Below are 19692 nucleotides of genomic sequence, written 5' to 3'. Positions count from 1 at the left end.
GGAAACTGAAAATACTAAATACTGTTAAATGAAGTGTTTTCTGGCAATCAAGGACATGTTCTGCCATAAGTATTTTGGAAAGAATGGTGGAATTACTGACTTAGTGAAATAACTGAGGAATTACAGTTACAAAATATAGAGAACAGTGGATTGGGCTATAATCATTTTGAGTGTACCGTTACATATTTTACTATTGTGTTTAAGATAAAGCTGAGTAATTCCTTACAGTACCACTCCTTTGAACTAAAAGTTACAGAATGCTTCTTAAAACAAGCCTTTACCTAAGCCATTCTTTGTGTTCCAACTCAAAACCTAGAGAAAAAGTAAACAATAATAATTATTAAAAAGGCTCATTAGTTACTGCTCTCCCTTACCACTGAATTAACCAGTAATTTATGCATGAGAACAACATGTCATACATAGGCAAAGGATTCAGGATAAGTAACTTGAAATATGTGCTAGGTGCATGTTATGGATAAAATAGACATATCCTCAAATTGGGGGAAATGAAAGAAATCTGTGTCAATCCATAGGGAATTTAGTTCTATTTGTCCATATGTCTGTTTGAACCACTTGCCCTCCACAGACTTCCAGAACATTTCTCCCGTGGCCTTGCTTTCAAAACCAAAAGGAATGCATTTGGAGAATTATGTGTACAGTACTGGAAGGGAAGTTATTCTATTTCCTTGTTTTCCCTTTGATTCTAAATCAATTTTGTCACCACTGAGCTAAATCATTAGATTGATCTAAGTTAATGTAACCTGGCTGTCAGCTAGCAGCAAATTGTGCCTGAGATTAATTCCCGGCCTTGATTTTCTCTCATTTCCTTTAGTCTCTGATTCCTTACCTTTCTAATCTTTCCCTACCCCCTTATCTGTATCATTATCTCTATGTCATCTTAAAACACACAATGTCATTAAAATAAATGAGGACCTTAGTGAATGAAAGAATATAATATAAAGGGATGTGAAAATATTAAAAACTGCTCCAAAATCCATATCTTTAAAGCAATTATTCCACACTATGGATATGAAAACTTTATGAATTTGAGCACATAACTGGAGACAATCATTAAATAATAATCCAATTGGATATTGTCCCATTCTAATGATTTAACCTACATAAAGTCTCTTTTTTAAAAGTAGCTTTTTCTTCCTGGAATGATCATATTATACAGGTAGCCTCTAGAACCTATAATCAAAGTTGTTTCTAAACAGAATATTTCAAAATGAATAAATAATAGCATCTAGTATATTCGTTTTGATTGTGAAAAAGTTTGGGTACTTATAATACAAGTAAAGAGAAATGATTTTTTTAAACACAGGCATTTTGGGAAATAAGGAATCTGACAGTTGAATGTTTTATTAGTGATGATTCAGAAACTTTTGAGAGTTGAAGAAACAAGTAGCTTTTTAAATAGAAACTTTTTGGGAAAAAATGCTCTCTCCAGCTAGTACCATAAAAACCAGGATATTGTAATTTCTACATATTCAACTTGTTTCATTTTACCTGAAGAGACATAATTTCAGATTTTCGAGAGTGTTTGATTAAGGACAATCATCCATAATAAATCTTGAATATGTTTTAAAGTAATCATATTGCCACTCCAAATAAATATTATCTTAACTGCAAAAGAACCTTGTCTCTATCTCATTACTGAACTTTAGCTGTAGGGAAAGAAATAATGAAGTGTATGACTTAGAGTCTCTGGCACGAGGCTTTTCAAAAAATATAAATGGTGAATATGAAAATGCAAACATTGCAGGAAAGTAGTTCATGTTAACATTTTAAAAATTAGTGCACCATTTCAACCACAAATACCAGTAAAAACAGAAAAAAAAAAAAAACTAAACCTGAAGCAACTACTCTATAGGCAGCATGCTTGCAGTTTTTTTCAGCACACTTCTGCCTACAGTACAGTACTGTGCTAGCTGAGAATGTAACATATTGTATTATTTAGTTTGCTATCCAATACAAAATATTATACAACATTTAGAACAGTGCATAATTATTTACATCAAAATTTACTTGCACTCTTTTTGGTATTAAAAGGGAGTGGAAAGGCCTTTTGCAGAAAGAGGAGGAGTTGAACGGTCCCAAGGTGGAGCTGTCTCTTGTGTTAAATGACACTGGCTGAGTAAAGCTCTCTGCTGGGGAAGGGCTTAAAGGCTGAGTCAAAAGCCAAGAAGTCTCTTTATTTACGCCTACCTCCCAGCCCTTGGCAATCTGACTAATAACAAACTGAGCTAACAAGAAAGACTAGAAAGGGAGGAAAGAGAACACTGCTGCAGCTTGGATCTACAACCAAGAAAGCAAGAGTGATCAATGCAGCTCTGTGAAACATCTTGTTTATTTACTGCTTTCAGCAGCTTGCAAATGGTTAACTATATGCAAAAAAAGTCAGCATAGCTGTGAAGTATGCCGTGAATTTTAATTGCGGAGAAAAGGCAACTGCTTCAGGATGATCTAGTATGCACTCTGCCTGAAATATTTTCAATGAAATGCTCAGCATTTAGTCTTTGAGCAGAGCTTTTCAACTTTATGAAGCAATGGGACCTGCCAAAAAGTGACATTTGAGAAGAAAGTACGTAGTGGTTGGTGTTTTCTTTTTTAATAAAGAATCTGAATTTACTTTGAACATCTCTTCCAGCTGTGCATTACAGATAACGTCAGGAAGAGTCTCTGCTTTACAGGTAAGATGAATGTTTCCAGGCTTTTCTAATATCTATCTTTGCATTATCTTAAAGTGATTGAATTTGTATGTTTGTCCTTTTAAAAAAATAACTTTGCATTAAAAGCTATCCAGTTTCATTCTTACTCATTGGCACAACTAATGCTGTAGCAGATGCCTGTTTTCTCTGAGCAGGAGACAGTCCAACAGCTGGCTGTACAGAAGAATAAATAATATAAGATGCCACTATTTCTTGCATAGCATGCAGTTTGTTATTGGAAACTAAATAATGTGTGCTTTCTGAAGGGCAGATGACTTCCAAACACCATTATCGAATTTAAAATATAGGCAGAATATTAAGATTCTTGGTATTTTGTATGCCACTTTTATTATTTCCTGACTTGAAAATATGTTTTCTGAATATATGTAAATGGAGATTTTTGACCTCTTTAACATTGGATCAGGTGTTATCAATACAGGACCGGTCTTCAAATTTGTGTGCATCACTGAAAAGACTAGAAACTGTTCCCTAGAACATTTTGAGGAACAGGAAATGAATAGAAGATTTAAAAAAATAACTAGAGACTGTCATCTGGAAGTTATTTACTGTTTTCTGAAGATGCTGTGTCTGGTGAAGTGAATAATATTCTTTCTTGGTAATCTATGAGGAAGTACTTTAGTGTTTGTGGAAGCTAATCCACAAGTTGAGGAGTTCAACTATAAACTGTTGGATTCTAAGCATAGACTCAGCTTTTCGAAATCAATTTCCCTATGGAAACATTTAGACTGCTAACTTTCCTCTGTGTAGAAAGGCACTGCACTGTTCTATTTCTTCCGTTGTCTTTTGCCAATCAGAAACTTTATACTATACATGTTTTCATGCAACAATGTATTTTCATGGGATGATTTATTTTTCATGATTAATGATTGGGTTTAGGGATATTCTATCTGAATGTGAATTTTAAGTAGATTCAAAATTATTTTCACAATCCATTAAAAAATAAATAAAAGCAGATACCATTTGGTAAAGTTGAGGAGTTTTGAGATATGGTGTTTATCTACCCTTAAATTCAATTTATACAAAATTAAGATACACTAAAGGAAAGAAATGCAATTAAATATAATGAAGTTATGTGTATTTATCTAGTCACTGCCATCACCTCAGAATTAGAAAAAAAATTGCTGTTTCAGATACATGTTTTAAATTTTTAGGGATTTGGAATATTTGATGTTGTTAATCTGAACTATCATTTTTTATTTACCAAATTAGAGGTACCTTCAAATGTCTTAGTGTAGTACAGTTTGTTTTAAAGTTCATTGTTTGTGACTTTAAGACTTATAATAATAAGGGAGATCCACTGCTTAATTATGTGATGACATTCAGTGCCCTAAAGCCTGTTTCAAGTCCTTGTTAGAAAGTCATTTGCTAGAATTTTATAGGAGGCATTGTTTATTCTTTCATAATAGCCAGAAATGTGTTTTAAAGCTCAGTTTTTCTTCTTTAGGTTTATGATACTGATGTTATTCATAACAGAATTTAAAAGCATCAGGAAATATCCTACCTTTAGAAATTCAGCATAGAGTATGACAAGTGAAATTTTAACAGGTACTTTTAGCCATATATATCTAATACTATCAAGCTTATACATATTTCCCTGGACAGCATAGTTAAAACTGACCTCCTTAGTAATCTGCTTTCTTACATGGTCAGAGACTTATTTTCCCAAGGTTTTTAAATAGATAATAAAATTGATAAGTATCTTGAGCCAAACTCAAAGCAGGTTAAAATACAGACACAATTATTAGATGTCATATTGTGACATCCAGTTCAAAAATATAAATAAATAAAAGAAATGCATTATGTAGGCACACATGCATAGATATATACATGCATGTAGATTTTTATAACTTTTTCTAAATATATTTTTTTAAATTTTTATTTATTCATGATAGTCACAGAGAGAGAAAGAGAGGCAGAGACACAGGCAGAGGGAGAAGCAGGCTCCATGCACTGGGAGCCCGATGTGGGACTTGATCCCGGGTCTCCAGGATCGCGCCCTGGGCCAAAGGCAGGCGCCAAACCGCTGCGCCACCCAGGGATCCCTTTATAACTTTTTCTAACATTTTTGTATCCCCTTCTGTTTTCTTGGCTTCTGGCTAAAACCATGTATTTGTCTTATACTGTAATCCTCTAGCCCTAGATTTACCAACTTTTTGGTTAAAAAAAAAAAATCAAGGTCTTTGCAAATATACACCTTTGCATCAAATCAAGGTATCTATGGTCCAATTATTAAAATGCAGTTTATTTGGCAAATGTGAACACCACTGATAATACAATATTTTAAATTCTCCTTTAACTAAATTTTATATTTTTATCACAGTGCAAGTTAAAGGTAAACCAAAACATGGTTGCCATAGTATTAGAAATGATAAAAGAAAATATAGATGCAGCATGGTATTCATATTTTCAAAGTGATTAATATTTTTTTTTCTTTTTAGAGGAAACCCTCTTATTTTATAATCACCAGGTTCATCTCTTTCCTGCTTCTGCCCACTAAAGTGCATTGCTGTTGCATTTTGTTTTACAGAATCAAATTTCATCACATGACAACATGAAGCTGTGGATTCATCTCTTATATTCATCTCTTTTTGCCTGTATATCTTCACAGTCCCAATCTCCAATGTCCTCAGTCAGAGGTTCTTGTGATTCTCTTTGCAATTGTGAGGAAAAAGATGGCACAATGCTAATAAACTGTGAAGAAAAAGGTATCAAGAAGTTATCCCAAATAAGCGTGCCGCCATCACGACCTTTCCACCTAAGTTTATTAAATAATGGTTTGACAATGCTTCACACAAATGACTTTTCTGGGCTTACTAATGCCATCTCATTACACCTTGGATTTAACAACATTGCAGATATTGAGACTGGTGCATTTAATGGCCTTGGCCTTCTTAAGCAACTTCACATCAATCACAATTCTTTAGAAACTCTTAAAGAGGATACCTTCCATGGACTGGAAAACCTAGAATTCCTACAAGCAGACAACAACTTCATTACAGTGATTGAACCAAGTGCCTTTAGCAAGCTCAACAGACTTAAAGTGTTAATTTTAAATGACAATGCTATTGAGAGTCTTCCTTCAAACATATTTCGATTTGTTCCTTTAACCCATCTAGATCTTCGTGGAAATCAGTTGCAAACATTGCCTTACGTTGGTTTCTTAGAACACATTGGCCGGATTTTGGATCTCCAGTTGGAGGACAATAAGTGGAACTGTAATTGTGACTTATTAGAGCTAAAAATTTGGTTGGAAAACATGCCTCCACAGTCCGTAATTGGTGATGTCGTATGCAACAGCCCTCCGTTTTTCAAAGGAAGTATACTAAGCAGACTGAAAAAGGAATCAATTTGCCCCACTCCACCAGTGTATGAAGAACACGAGGATCCATCAGGATCATTACATCTGGCAGCAACGTCTTCAATCAGTGATAGTCGCATGTCAACCAAGTCCACATCCCTTTTGAGACCAGCCACCAAAGCACCAGTCTTGATACCCTATATTACAAAGCCATTCACTCAACTTCCAGGACCCTACTGTCCTATTCCTTGTAATTGCAAAGTACTATCCCCATCAGGACTTCTGGTACACTGTCAAGAGCGCAATATTGAAAGCTTATCAGATCTGAAACCTCCTCCACAAAATCCTAGAAAGCTTGTTCTAGCAGGGAATATTATTCATACATTAATGAAGTCTGATCTAGTGGAATACTTCACTTTGGAAATGCTTCACCTGGGAAACAATCGTATTGAGGTTCTTGAGGAAGGATCATTTATAAATCTAACAAGATTGCAAAAGCTCTATCTGAACGGTAACCATCTGACCAAGTTAAGCAGAGGCATGTTTCTTGGTCTCCACAATCTTGAGTACTTATATCTTGAATACAATGCAGTTAAGGAAATATTACCAGGAACCTTTAACCCAATGCCTAAACTTAAAGTCCTCTATTTAAATAACAACCTCCTACAAGTTTTACCACCACATATCTTTTCAGGGGTTTCTCTAACGAGGATAAACCTTAAAACGAACCAGTTTACCCATCTCCCTGTCAGTAATATCTTGGATGACCTTGATTTATTGACTCAGATCGACCTTGAGGACAATCCCTGGGATTGCTCCTGTGACTTGGTTGGATTGCAACAATGGCTACAAAAATTGAGTAAGAATACAGTAACAGATGACATCCTCTGCACTTCTCCAGAGCACCTAGACAAAAAGGAATTAAAAGCACTAACTAGTGAACGTCTTTGCCCAGGTTTAGTCAATAATCCATCCCTGCCAACTCAAACTAGCTACATAATTGTCAGCGCTCCTACAACCACAACTACAGCTGATACTATTTTAAGATCACTTACTGATGCTGTACCACTATCTGTTCTAATACTAGGACTGCTGATTGTATTCATAACCATTGTGTTCTGTGCCGCAGGGATAGTGGTTCTTGTTCTCCACCGCAGGAGACGATACAAAAAGAAACAAACAGATGAGCAGATGAGAGACAACAGTCCAGTCCATCTTCAATACAGTATGTATGGCCATAAAACAACTCACCACACTACTGAAAGACCGACAGCATCACTGTATGAGCAGCATATGGTGAGTCCCATGGTTCATGTCTATAGAAGTCCATCCTTTGGCCCAAAGCATTTGGAAGAGGAAGAAGAAAGGAATGAGAAAGATGGAAGTGAGACAAAACATCTCCAAAGAAGTCTTTTAGAACGGGAAAATCATTCACCACTCACGGGGTCAAATATGAAATACAAAACCACAGACCAATCAACTGAATTTTTATCCTTTCAGGATGCCAGTTCATTATATAGGAACATTTTAGAGAAAGAAAGAGAACTTCAGCAACTAGGAATTACAGAATACCTAAGGAAGAACATTACTCAACTGCAGCCTGATATGGAGGTACATTATCCTGGAGCCCATGAAGAGTTAAAATTAATGGAGACGCTAATGTACTCAAGGCCAAGGAAGGTATTAGTGGAACAGACTAAAAATGAGTATTTTGAGCTTAAAGCTAACCTACATGCTGAACCTGACTACTTAGAAGTCCTGGAGCAGCAAACATAGATGGAGAGATTGAGGGCTTTTGCAGAAATGCTGTGATTCTGTCCTAAGTCCAATCTTGTAAATAAGTGCCTTACATGAGTGTGTCATCAATCAGAACTAAAGCACAGCAGTAATCCTATTGGGGAAAAAAGAAGAAAAAGAAACTCAGGGATCATTGGGAGAAGCCATTGCATTGTCTTCAGGCAATTTTGCCTGCCCCCAGTAAAATAAATCCTTGCATGTAAATCATCCAAGGATTATAGTGATATTTCTCGGTATACGTAAAAGTGTTTCAGAAAAGTCCTCTTGCACATCTAAAAGGGTTGAATATTTAAGCAACCCTTATTTCCTTGAATTACTTTACCAGTGGATGAAATAGAATTGGGCTTTGTCACTTAAAAGTTATACCTGTATATGTAGTTATAATATATAAGGAGTATATTGTTTATATAATCAGTATATACCACAAAAATGTACATTGTCAGATACACCTAATTTTCTTGCGATAAAGGCAAAAGGAACTGGAACTTCAAAATTATGACTAGTAATAGTAAAGAAAAAATAGGAGGTTGAACTATGTAGGCCATGAGTGGCCCAAAGCTTTGAACATTGGAGGGTTAGAAAAATGTCACTGCTATGCTTTCTGATTTTAAAAATAAGAATGATTAATAGTTCAGGTGGATGAATAAGCAAACTTTTTTGGTTTTTCTGCACATTTTGTGTGGACAATCTTATTGTCAATGCTGCTGTGAATTAAGGTATGTCATTTGTGCTCAAAGTTTGATTCTTATTCTTGGGATGTTTTAAAAATGCTACTGATACTCAACTGTAAATATGATTAGTGCATAAATTAAGTTTGGTTTCTTTCATAGCATTAATCCTTTATAAATTTGAATGACCATGATAGAAATATGTTTCTTGTGGCAAGTAATAATTCACAGGTATAAAGCAAATAGGGAAAATTGTGTTTTTAAAAATTTGTATTGATGTAAACTGATAGTTGCCATAAATTAGTAGCAAAAGTCACGTCTAAGGGTAAGTGGTTAAGTTGTCTCAAGAGTGGGACAATGTAGCTTTATTTTACAAGAAAGTATAGCTAGATTTCTATGAACTATTTATTCTGTACAGTTTTGTATATTTTTGGTTCACAAAGGTAATTATTCTTGGGTGCCTTTCAAGAAAATTAAAAATACTGCTCACTACAATAAAAATAAAGTGAAAACTCTCTTTTTAAATGAACTTTCTTCAATTAGTCTGATCTCTAATTCAATCAAGTCAGAATTAACATACACATGCATGCACTCATGTACATGCCTGAGGAGATTTCTGGTTTTTTTTTTTTTTTTTTTTTTTTTTTTTTTTTACGATACATTTATTTATTCATGAGAGACACAGAGAGGGGCAGAGACACAGGCAGAGGGAGAAGCAGGCTCCATGCAGGGGGCCCGACGTGGGACTCGATCCCAGGTCTCCAGGATCATGCCCGGGCCAAAGGTGGCACTAAACTGCTGAACCACCCAGGCTGCCCTCTGTTTGCTATCCATACAGAAGCATCTTGTTAACCATCTGTAAAAAGGCCACTGAGTGTCTGGGTATGATTGACAGGGAGCCAAACTTAAGTCTGGCAAGTAGTCCTTCCTTTCCCCCAAATCATTTTCCCATGCAATACAAATGAAAGTGATTTATTTTTCTTCTTTCTAATTATACAATCAATGATTCGGCAGATTTTCACAAGGCAAAATGGAATTAATCGAGGTGATCTTGTTCTGTTTTCTGAACACCATGAAGATACTTGGACAGAGTTAGGAAGGAACATAGTTTCAAGTTAGACAGGACTTTCTTTAATTTGCTTACTACTATTTTAGTGAGTCCTGAATGTTCTACTAAATGTATTGGTTTCCACGCAATTGTGCAATACTAGCAAATCATACATGATGTTCTGGATTTTGAATAAGAAGGCTTTCTGTTTAAAAACAGTAAGGGGTCTGTGTTGCTTGATATGAGGATGACTTATGTGTCTATTATGAAGTCTTATCACTAAGTTTTCTTTTCAATAATTTTATGTATTAATATAAAATGATCAATAATTATGTATTAAAAGGTTGAGAACCTTAATTTCTCCATTAATGCCCAAGATTGGAAAGAACAAAGATGAGAATTCCTTTTAAAGTTATACTTACTAAGGGGAAATCTGTGTGCACTTGGGTTGCTATATACATTTTATCCACTGAAAATTAGCATGATGATAAGTAATAAATACTCCAAAGCATGTTTTTAAAAGTTACATTCTAAAGAGAAGAACAAAAGAAGACCAAATTTCATGTTATTGCACTTCTGTTCACTAGGGTGTCTGCCTATATTTTCTGAATCCAATCAAGTGTATAGAGGTATTAGAAGGACTTAAGAAATTCCCATGCCTGGAGGACCTTGGAATAGATCCATGAATGCAGACAGAGACATGTCCTCAGGAACACTCTTCTCCTTTGGGTGGAGGAATTTTTTTTAATCTTTATTTATTGTTAGAGACATATCCTCAGGAACATTCTTCTCTTTTGGGTGGGTGATTAAAAAAATCCTTATTCATTATTAATTGTCTAAAGTAATAGTATTCACTCTCCAATTTATATTAAGATGGAAGAGAGTTGATTATGAAGTCATGTAAATATATTCTCCAAATTAAATATAACTGCAAAACTAAACACCCCATGGGAATCTGGATATAACTTATAATGATGTAGACATCATTATGGTTTCTAAAGTGTAGCAAATTTTAAAGGCTGAAATATTTCATTCATGATGGGACCTTCCTGAGCAATTTGCTTCCCTATTGGAAGGAGTTGAGAGTTGAAAAAGCTGTTGATGGTCTTTAATTCTTAATAGGTCTTGTGACCTGTGAGAATCACTCAGAACTTTGATGATTTTACCTTCATTTTCTATTTCTTCTCACTCCCACTAACAATAAATTTTATTATAGTTTTTTATTTCATTATTTACTTAAGTGGACAATATGGTTTCTTTCTTCCACTAATTATTAGATTCAAAGTTCCAAGTCTGAATTCAGTACCCCCAACCTTATTCTGATGTACCTCACGAGGCACTCTAACAAGTAAACAAGCTTACAGTTATTCTAATTTTTCTTGATTTATATAGAAGTTGTATTTTGCTCATTGCATATCAGGGCAAGTTCTGATTCATGTCTGAGTCTTGAATTTTTGTAGTATAGTGATACTAGTGTATAATCATACCAGGTCAGTCTTTGTTATTTATTCATTTTTTTAAAGATTTATTTATTTATTTTAGAGAGAAACAGAGCACGAGTGGGAGGGTAAGAAGGAGAAAAAGAGAGAATCTGAAGCAGACTCCAAGGTGAGCCTGGAGCCCAATGTAGGGCTTGATCTCATGACTCTGAGATTATGCCCCTGAAATCATGACCTGAGCCAAAACCAAAAGCCAGATGCTCAATGGACTGTGCCACTCAGGCACCCCCAGATCAAGAGTTTTTAGTTCTGTCATCTGTTAGACATAGATTGTATTAATCTGTATTTGACAAATCATTTGTCATTAAATTATCATGAAGAGGCTTACTGTAAATATATCAAAGTGTTCTTTAGATAATCTTCCATTGATCTCCGTACTATGATGGACATTTTACAATACATATAAGAAAGGATTGTATGAATGATGCTGGTTTTCCTTCTTGAATCAACCTCTCATACCATGAAGGAAGAAAACTTATTCTTGCTGCTCAAATAGTAAGTAAGTTGAAGTACCAACTAAACAGCCTTTAAGCTGCCTTGATGTTTTCACCCAATTAATTTAAAGGGCTTAGGCTTTGATCTGAAATTGGAAAATGTGATATATGAGTATCCCCTTGTCATTAGAATGCAACTTTTAAAAATATAAGTAATAAAATGAGACAGAGTCTTTGTATACATGTAATTTATTTTGTATTTTCCCTTTTTAAGTGATTTTGTATTTTTATTTTTCCATGATAACTTATATATAACCAAAGTATTTTAAAAGAAAATGTATGCTAGTAACCTGTAGAATTGTTTGACAATAAGCACTTTTTAAAATATAAACAGACACAAACAAATAAATATCTAAAGAAAGCTCACCAAATTCCCCATATATAAAACTTTCTACATAATTATCATTGGAGACTATCCTCTATATGAAAAGAAAATTATCCAAGTGCATAAAGTGCTATTTGGGAAGAGAAGTTTAGATCTTCCAGTAATTTAGAAATGTTTTTATGATGAATTTAAGGATTCCTCTCTATTCTTTTCCCTGAACATTTTTATGATACAGTCATGAATGGCTGCAGTTTTCTTCTTGAGAAGATGTGGTATTATAAAAGCTTGTTCTTGATAGGGAAGGAGACAATTACAAGTCTGTCTCAGGAGGAATGATCCTATGTATCTGGGCACTCATACCAGAAAGATAAGTGATTAAAATATAATATTCCTTTCTGCATTTTCAATTCCATACATCCCGAAACAGATATTTTCCCAAATATTCCCTGAGGTTTATTACCATGACAATGTCTCAGATTAAAAGTTGTGTACACCGGTATATTCCTCAATTTAATAAGAGTTCTATTATTAAAACTATGTTGTTTAACAAATTTCTGTATTATATGGAAATAAGTGCCAGTATCTGTTTTACAGAACACAATTAGATTTTAAAAGATGAATTTATGGTTGATTATATACACATTCATTCTTATGTATATATAACGTAGAAGAGATGGCCAGATGTAGAATTCTCTTCTAGCTGCTTTGAAAGCATAATACAATAGACAAGTACTCTTCTGTTAGTAAACGTCTTTCAGCAGATTAGTGAATGAAGAATAGAAAAAACTCAAAATAACAAATTACCCACACACAAGACACATTCATGTATTTCCAATAAAATAATTTAAAGTTATACACTTTTTAAATAAAGTACTTTTGTCCCATAACTTTATTTTTTATATTTTTAAAGAGTTTATTTATTTATTCATAAGAGACACACACACACAGAGAGAGAGAGAGAGAGAGAGAGAGAGAGAGGCAGAGACATAGGCAGAGGGAGAAGCAGGCTCCATTCAGGGAGCCCGATGCGGGACTCGACCCCGGGTCTCCAGGATCAGGCCCTGAACCAAAGACAGATGCTCAACTGCTGAGCCACCGATGTGTCCCTGTCCCATAATTTTAAAACATAGAAAGCAGAAGACTTGACCTTCCATAAAATATATATATATATATATATATATATATATATATATATATATTGCCTCCTACTTGTCTTAGTTTCCAACAGTTAGAAAATTGGTTATCTGCAAATAAGTAATATATTTTGACTTACTCTTTTAGTATAAAATCTCTGGTCCTTTAATTGTCATGTCATCATAGTTGGTGTTTTAGTCGGAATTGAACAGATGCTCCAGACAAAATAAACCATTTTTTTGCCAAATTAATGCACTCAGAAATTCAGTGTTGCCAGTTTGAAATCACCATTAATGAATGGACATTAAATACATTTTCATTTCATTACTTGGTGGTATGAGCAATCCCCTGTTACTCTATTTTATGATTCATATCTGTCATAAGTTAATATAGCAATACATGGTAGAATAAGAAAGTTAATAATAGAGTTCAGAGAAGTCATGATTCTAGAAGATCAGTTTAAATGGTACCTATGATTCATCAATTAAGATTTTCATAGATACACTTTGGGCCTATTCCTAGCATTCTGAAGTACTTTGCCTTAGAAAATACATATTTGAGGAACACATTGTATTATGATACAGCAAACACAATTATCAGATATTAGCACATTATAAACTAGAGTTTATCTATTCTAATTTTTTAAATTTTTATAAATAAGTTAAAATATTTTTCTTGCATTATATAACTAGCAAGATTAACAACATCAGAATTATAACCCTGTTTTGTTGTTATTGTTATTTTATTTTGCTTTGTTTTTATTATCAGGGCAATGGTCTTCACCAAACTGCCTTTCATAACTATGAATATTTATAGGCCATATGGAGATCCAAAAAAATGTATGTCTTTGCTTCTATATTTAGGTAGGACACTCTTTTTCTTTTTTTCTTTTTTTTAAGATTTTATTTATTTATTCATGAGAGACACAGAGAGAGAGAAAGAGAGAGAGAGAGAGAGAGGCAGAGACACAGGCAGAGGGAGAAGCAGGCTCCATGCAGGCAGCCTGACGTGGGACTCGATCCCGGGTCTCCAGGATCACACCCTGGGTGGAAGGCAGGCGTTAAACCACTGAGCCACCCAGGCATCCCAGGAAACCCTTTTTCTAAACCTTTTATTGAAAGAAAAATCAGACATTTCAGTAACTTTAGACATATTGCATAACTGTAGATTGTTGAACATAAGCACATTATAGGTACACTAGAAAAATGCTAAATGACTTAGTATATTGAAAAACAAATACACATGGCAGCTGAAACTCATAGTTTTTTTTCAAATTCAGAATAATTAATTCCTATTTATCAATAATCTATATTTTAAAAAACAGTTAAGTGTTTAATTTCTATTTCATAGTATCAAACATTGACGAAGACATAATTCTTGTGATATATTGTATTAACTAAAAGCTTCATATATAAACACATAATTTAAATGTTGTTATAATTATCTTACACATAGAAATTATGGTATTAGATAGTTTTATTACTCCACTTTTATGACCTCTGCCTGAAATGACTTCATCCCTTTGGTAAGCTTTATAATGTGAGGATTTTCTTATTATTTATTTATGTATTTATTTATGTATTTATGTATGTATGTATGTATTTATTTATCTTTTCTTTTTAAATAAACCTTACTCTTAGTGTATTTTTTAGGTTTGCTGCAAAATTGATCAGAATATAGAGTTTTGGGAATCCCTGGGTGGCTCAGAAGTTTAGCGCTTGGCTTCTGCCCAGGGCATGATCCTGGAGTCCTAGGATCGAGTCCCACATCAGGCTCCCTGCATGGAACCTGCATTTCCCTCTGCCTGTGTATCTGCCTCGCTCTCTCTCTCTCTCTCTGTATCTCTCATGAATAAATAAATAAAATCTCAAAAAAAAGAATATAGAGTTTCCACATATCTCCTGGCCCTATAGAAGCCCCGCCCCGCCCCCAACTATCAACATTCCCTACCAGAGTGGCACAGTTTTTGCAATTGATGAATCTGTATTATTTCATAATTATTATCCAAACTCCATAGTTAACATTAGAATTCACTGTGGATGCTTGCATTCTATAAGTTTTAACAAATGCATAATGAAATGTATCCACTGTTATTGTAACATGGTGCATATTTTCACTCCTCTATAAATCTTCTGCTTTGTTTACTTCTTTCCCCCCTGAACAATCACTGATCTTTTTACTTTTGCCTCTTTTAGAAAGTCATAGAATTGAAATCATACAGTATGCAGCCTTTCCAGATTAGCTTCTTTCATTTAGTAATATGCATTTACGTTTTCTCCATGGCTTTTCATAGCTTGATACCTTATTTCTTTTGAGTGCTGAATTATATTCCACTGTCTGGATGTACCACAGTTTATTTTTCCATTTGGACAATTATGAATAAAGCTGCTATAAACATATGCATGCTTGATTTTTATATGGATATAAGTTTTTTCCTTATTTGGGTAACTGCCAAATAGCACAGTTGCTGGATCATATAATAAGACCTGTTTAGTTTTGTAACAAATTGCTAAATTGTCTTCCAAAGTGGCTGTACCATTTTGCATTCCCATTAATAAGAGTTTTATTTCCCAGGACTCCACTCCCCCACCCTAGGATTTGGTGTGGTGAATGCTCAGGTTTTGGCCATTCCAGGAGGTGTGTATTGGTATCTCGTTGTTTTAATTTACATTTCCCTGATGACATATGATGTAAAGCATGTTTTGAAATATAATAATTTTTGTTATTGTTGTATCTTCTTTGGTGGAGTGTCTGTTAAGCTCATTGGCCTGTTTTTAATCAGGTTGTTTCTTCATTGTTGACTTTTAAGAGTTTGCTGTATATTTCACATAGCAGACCTTCATCAGATATGGTTTTGTTGCAAATATTTCTAGTACTCTGTGGCTTGTCTTTTCATTCTATTGATAGTATATTTTACAGAACAAAAATTTTTAATTTAATGAAATCCAGCTTACCAATTTTTTAATAGATCATGCCTTTGATGGTGTCTATAAAGTCATCATCATATTTCAGGTCCCCTGATTTTGTCTTATGTTATCTTCCAGCAGTTTTACAATTTTGAGTTTTATATTTAGGCCAAAATACATATTGAGTTAATTTTTATGAAGGGTATAATGTCTGAATCTAGATTTTTTTTGGCATATGGATGTCCATTTGTTGAAAAGATAATATGAGGGATTTTAAAGCCACATACAATTTAAAAAGTTTATTTACAATATAATTCATGTTGGTCTTTATATTTAATATCTGAATAGCATTAATGCTATGCATTATTGCACATCTGAGAGAGCATAACGTTTAGGAAAGAAAAATGTCAAGTTATAAAGATTATTATCATTAGGTCTGAATTACCCAAAGCTATGGGAGTGTTGACTATGAATGTAAAACTAAGCTTAACTGGGCTTTTCTTTTTCAAAAGGTGATACCATGTCATTTGAACGAGTTAAATATAACATTGTTCACTTTTGTAAACATCATACTCTTTCATCATATTTATCATATTGTTTTAATTTTGAATAGGTTTGTTCAACTCATGTCTTAAACTTATCAATACAAACAGGAATCTTTGATCTTTGAGAGGGCTGAAGTCTCCATATCTTTGTTTAAACATTATTTAATTTCAAAAAGAACTATTGGGAAACATGTACTTCAGACACTGGTGAATCACTTCAATAAAGATTCTTCACATTCACATTTTCAGCATTATTAATGAAATATATGAGAACACAGAAATAAATTTGCCTAATTTTAAAAAATTTGGCTAATGTAAGTAATTAAGAATAAATAGTAATGGTTGCTTTGTTATGAAAAGCTTGGTTTTAATTTATAAAATCTATTTCCTAATTCTTTTGGACTTTTAACTCAACTACCTGTTTTCTTTTTCTGCAAGAACACAACCATAAGCCTACTTACTCTAGGCAATGCTCATACACTTTCATTAACATGTAGGTCATGTTTTCTCAACCTACCCCATATCAGGCTGTCACAGCTTTATTCTCTTTTCCATGTTGTGTATTGGCAGCCAAAGGCATGCAAATCATGCATAACATACTTGCTGGTTATAAGAGTATGCAGGTCAAACTCCACCTCCACAGCCCTCCCACATACACTGTGAAAATAGGTTCTCTGCCACTTTTAAAAGTCTTTCATTCATCATCTTCCTTTCAAGATGTAGGAACACAAAAATTTACCTATCCAATCTCCCATGGCAGTTTCAGGAACCCTCATGAAACAATTCTTAAGTGGTATTAAAATAAAAAAAATGGAATACAGTTTATAAAGATCAATTTGTAAAAGGTTATAACTAAAAGATGAAAAGAAGGAGGTTGAAAGATTGAATAAAGATGGCCATTTGCTTCCTGCCTTCTTATATTCCTGGTCCTTTTCCATGCCTGATGCTTCTTTTCCCTTGACCGTCATGTAATCATTAACCTCCTGTAGCCAAATGGTTGTGAGAGCTCCACAAGGAATCATGCTCTGCCATCCCTTGGACCATGCATTTTACGCTTTTATTTTTCTCTCTAAATGTAATGACCTTCCTCTTTGAATTATTGCTGTCATCCCCAAACTGAACCAAATCAAATCAAAACAAAACAAGTTCTCTCATTTATACTCACACCAAGATGTGAGCATTTTAGGAGACTTAGCAATTGACAATCATATGAAGCTTTAATACAGGGAACTTCAGATCTATAACAATAGAGCAGTCATTTCAAGAGTGTAAAGAAGATACTTTGGAAAGAGCAAGCCATAGGCTATTTATAGTCATATCATAAATTGAATCCCCAGATCTTACTTGACACAATTATTTAAAAGATAAGCTTGTTTAGGATAACTCAATTAAGAAACATGCTTTATACAGCCACAATGATAATAAAGAATCATGGGTTACTGAATTTTGAAAACTTTCTGAAGCCCATTCTTGTATTTTAGTGTTTTATCCAATTTTTAACTCTGGTACTATTTCTTGCTCACATCCATAATGCAGAAGTTCCTCTCTATAAAATGTGCCTGGATCATTGATAATTCATTTAATCCAATTCAATATTCCTAAACTGGTAAATAATTATAAAATGATATATCTAGCAATTTGAGCGAATGGCGACTCCAAGGACATCAAGTCTAGTATCCATTCAAGTCAATAATTTCTCTCCACAAAACTATGATAATGTGATACTAGAACATCAGCCTCAGGGTCAGAATGATATGAGTTCCAATATGATCTCCATGATCAATTATGTGACGTTGAGACACTTATTTAGCCTATGTGAGTCAAAGTTTTCCTTAAAGGGAATAATAACTTACTTTTCAGAGTTGATTTTATGATTTATTACCATATTTAAAATAAATACTCTGCTTGTACATTTTCAGGAAAAGTTAGGAAACCATTGTACTATAGCAATGGAAGAGATTGGAATAAAGGTAGGAAAAGTGATTAAATTACCTGAAATTCATATTTTCTACTTTTAAATGAAAAAGAATAATAGGGGGATCCCTGGGTGGCTCAGAGGTTTGGCGCCTGCCTTTGGCCCAGGGCGCGTTCCTGGAGTCCTGGGATCGAGTCCCACGTTAGGCTCCTGGCATGGAGCCTGCTTCTCCCTCCTCCTGTGTCTCTGCCTCTCTCTCTCTCTATGTCTATCATAAATAAATAAATAAATCTTTTTTTTTTTTTATTTATGATAGTCACAGAGAGAGAGAGGCAGAGACATAGGCAGAGGGAGAAGCAGGCTCCATGCACTGGCAGCCTGATGTGGGATTCGATCCAGGGTCTCCAGGATCGCGCCCTGGGCCAAAGGCAGGCGCCAAACCGCTGCACCACCCAGGGATCCCAATAAATAAATCTTTAAAAAAAAGAAAGAAAGAAAGAAAGAAAGAAAGAAAGAAAGAAAGAAAGAAAGAAAGAAAGAAAGAAGAAAGAAAGAAGAAAAAGAAAGAAAGAAAAAGAATAGTGTTCCATTAATTTTAAAATTTTTGAAGACTCATTGAGGCACTCTATGTAAAGGGGATTTGAAATAATTCAGTGACATGTAAATATTCAACTCCCATTGAGAATTTACTAGCTCTAATTGTTAGGAAGTCCTATTTATTTTCAACTCCAATATTCTTCCCTGACACATCTAACTCTTAACTTTATTTTCCACATAAAAGAAGATAATTTTTTCTTTTTTTATCTGTTCCCATAGTACTCTTAACCTAGGATCATTTGCATAATGTTCTTTGTCATAATACCTTTTATAGTCTTTATAGTAAAAGTGACAGGTTGTTGTTATTGTTATTTGTTTGTTTTTACCACATCCACAAACTGGCTTCAATATTGAAAATACATTTCTTTATAAAGCACATAGCTATTTTTTCTTAAAAATTTATGTGGAATTAAAATTTAAAAATAAAGTTGGGAAGGCAAGTAGAAAGAAAAAATATAAAAAACTGTAATTGTTATATCTTTTCTATCCATAAGGATAAGGCAACATAATTTCTTAGCTTATCATCTTTAAATTAGTGTGTATGATTTTTCTTTTAAGTAAAATTTTGTATCTTTTTGTTTCAGCTGGATTCAAATGATAAATATATTTCTTTGTGATGCATCTCTTTTGTATATACATTCAGATGGAAACCAGACAAAACACTCACAGTGTGGAAGGAATATGAGAAATATATGATAGTAAGATGAGAATAATATGAGAAAAAAGTCTTTCTT

The 19692-nt window shown here is 33.9% G+C and overlaps 1 protein-coding gene across 1 annotated transcript; it reads left to right on the top strand.

Moving 5' to 3' along the window:
* Nucleotides 1–2216: 2216 nt before the first annotated feature.
* SLITRK6 (SLIT and NTRK like family member 6) lies at nt 2217–8970 on the top strand. Its single transcript, XM_055335941.1, has 2 exons — nt 2217–2693; nt 5260–8970. Exon 2 carries the CDS (start codon nt 5284–5286, stop codon nt 7804–7806), a length of 2523 nt encoding a protein of 840 aa, XP_055191916.1. The 5' UTR covers nt 2217–2693; nt 5260–5283; the 3' UTR covers nt 7807–8970.
* Nucleotides 8971–19692: the final 10722 nt, after the last annotated feature.

Source organism: Nyctereutes procyonoides, unplaced genomic scaffold (assembly GCF_905146905.1).
Source record: "Nyctereutes procyonoides isolate TBG_1078 unplaced genomic scaffold, NYPRO_anot_genome, whole genome shotgun sequence".
NCBI classification, from domain to species: domain Eukaryota; kingdom Metazoa; phylum Chordata; class Mammalia; order Carnivora; family Canidae; genus Nyctereutes; species Nyctereutes procyonoides.
The sequence above is the reverse complement of the archived record's forward strand: the minus strand, read 5'-3'. Positions and strand labels throughout refer to the sequence as shown.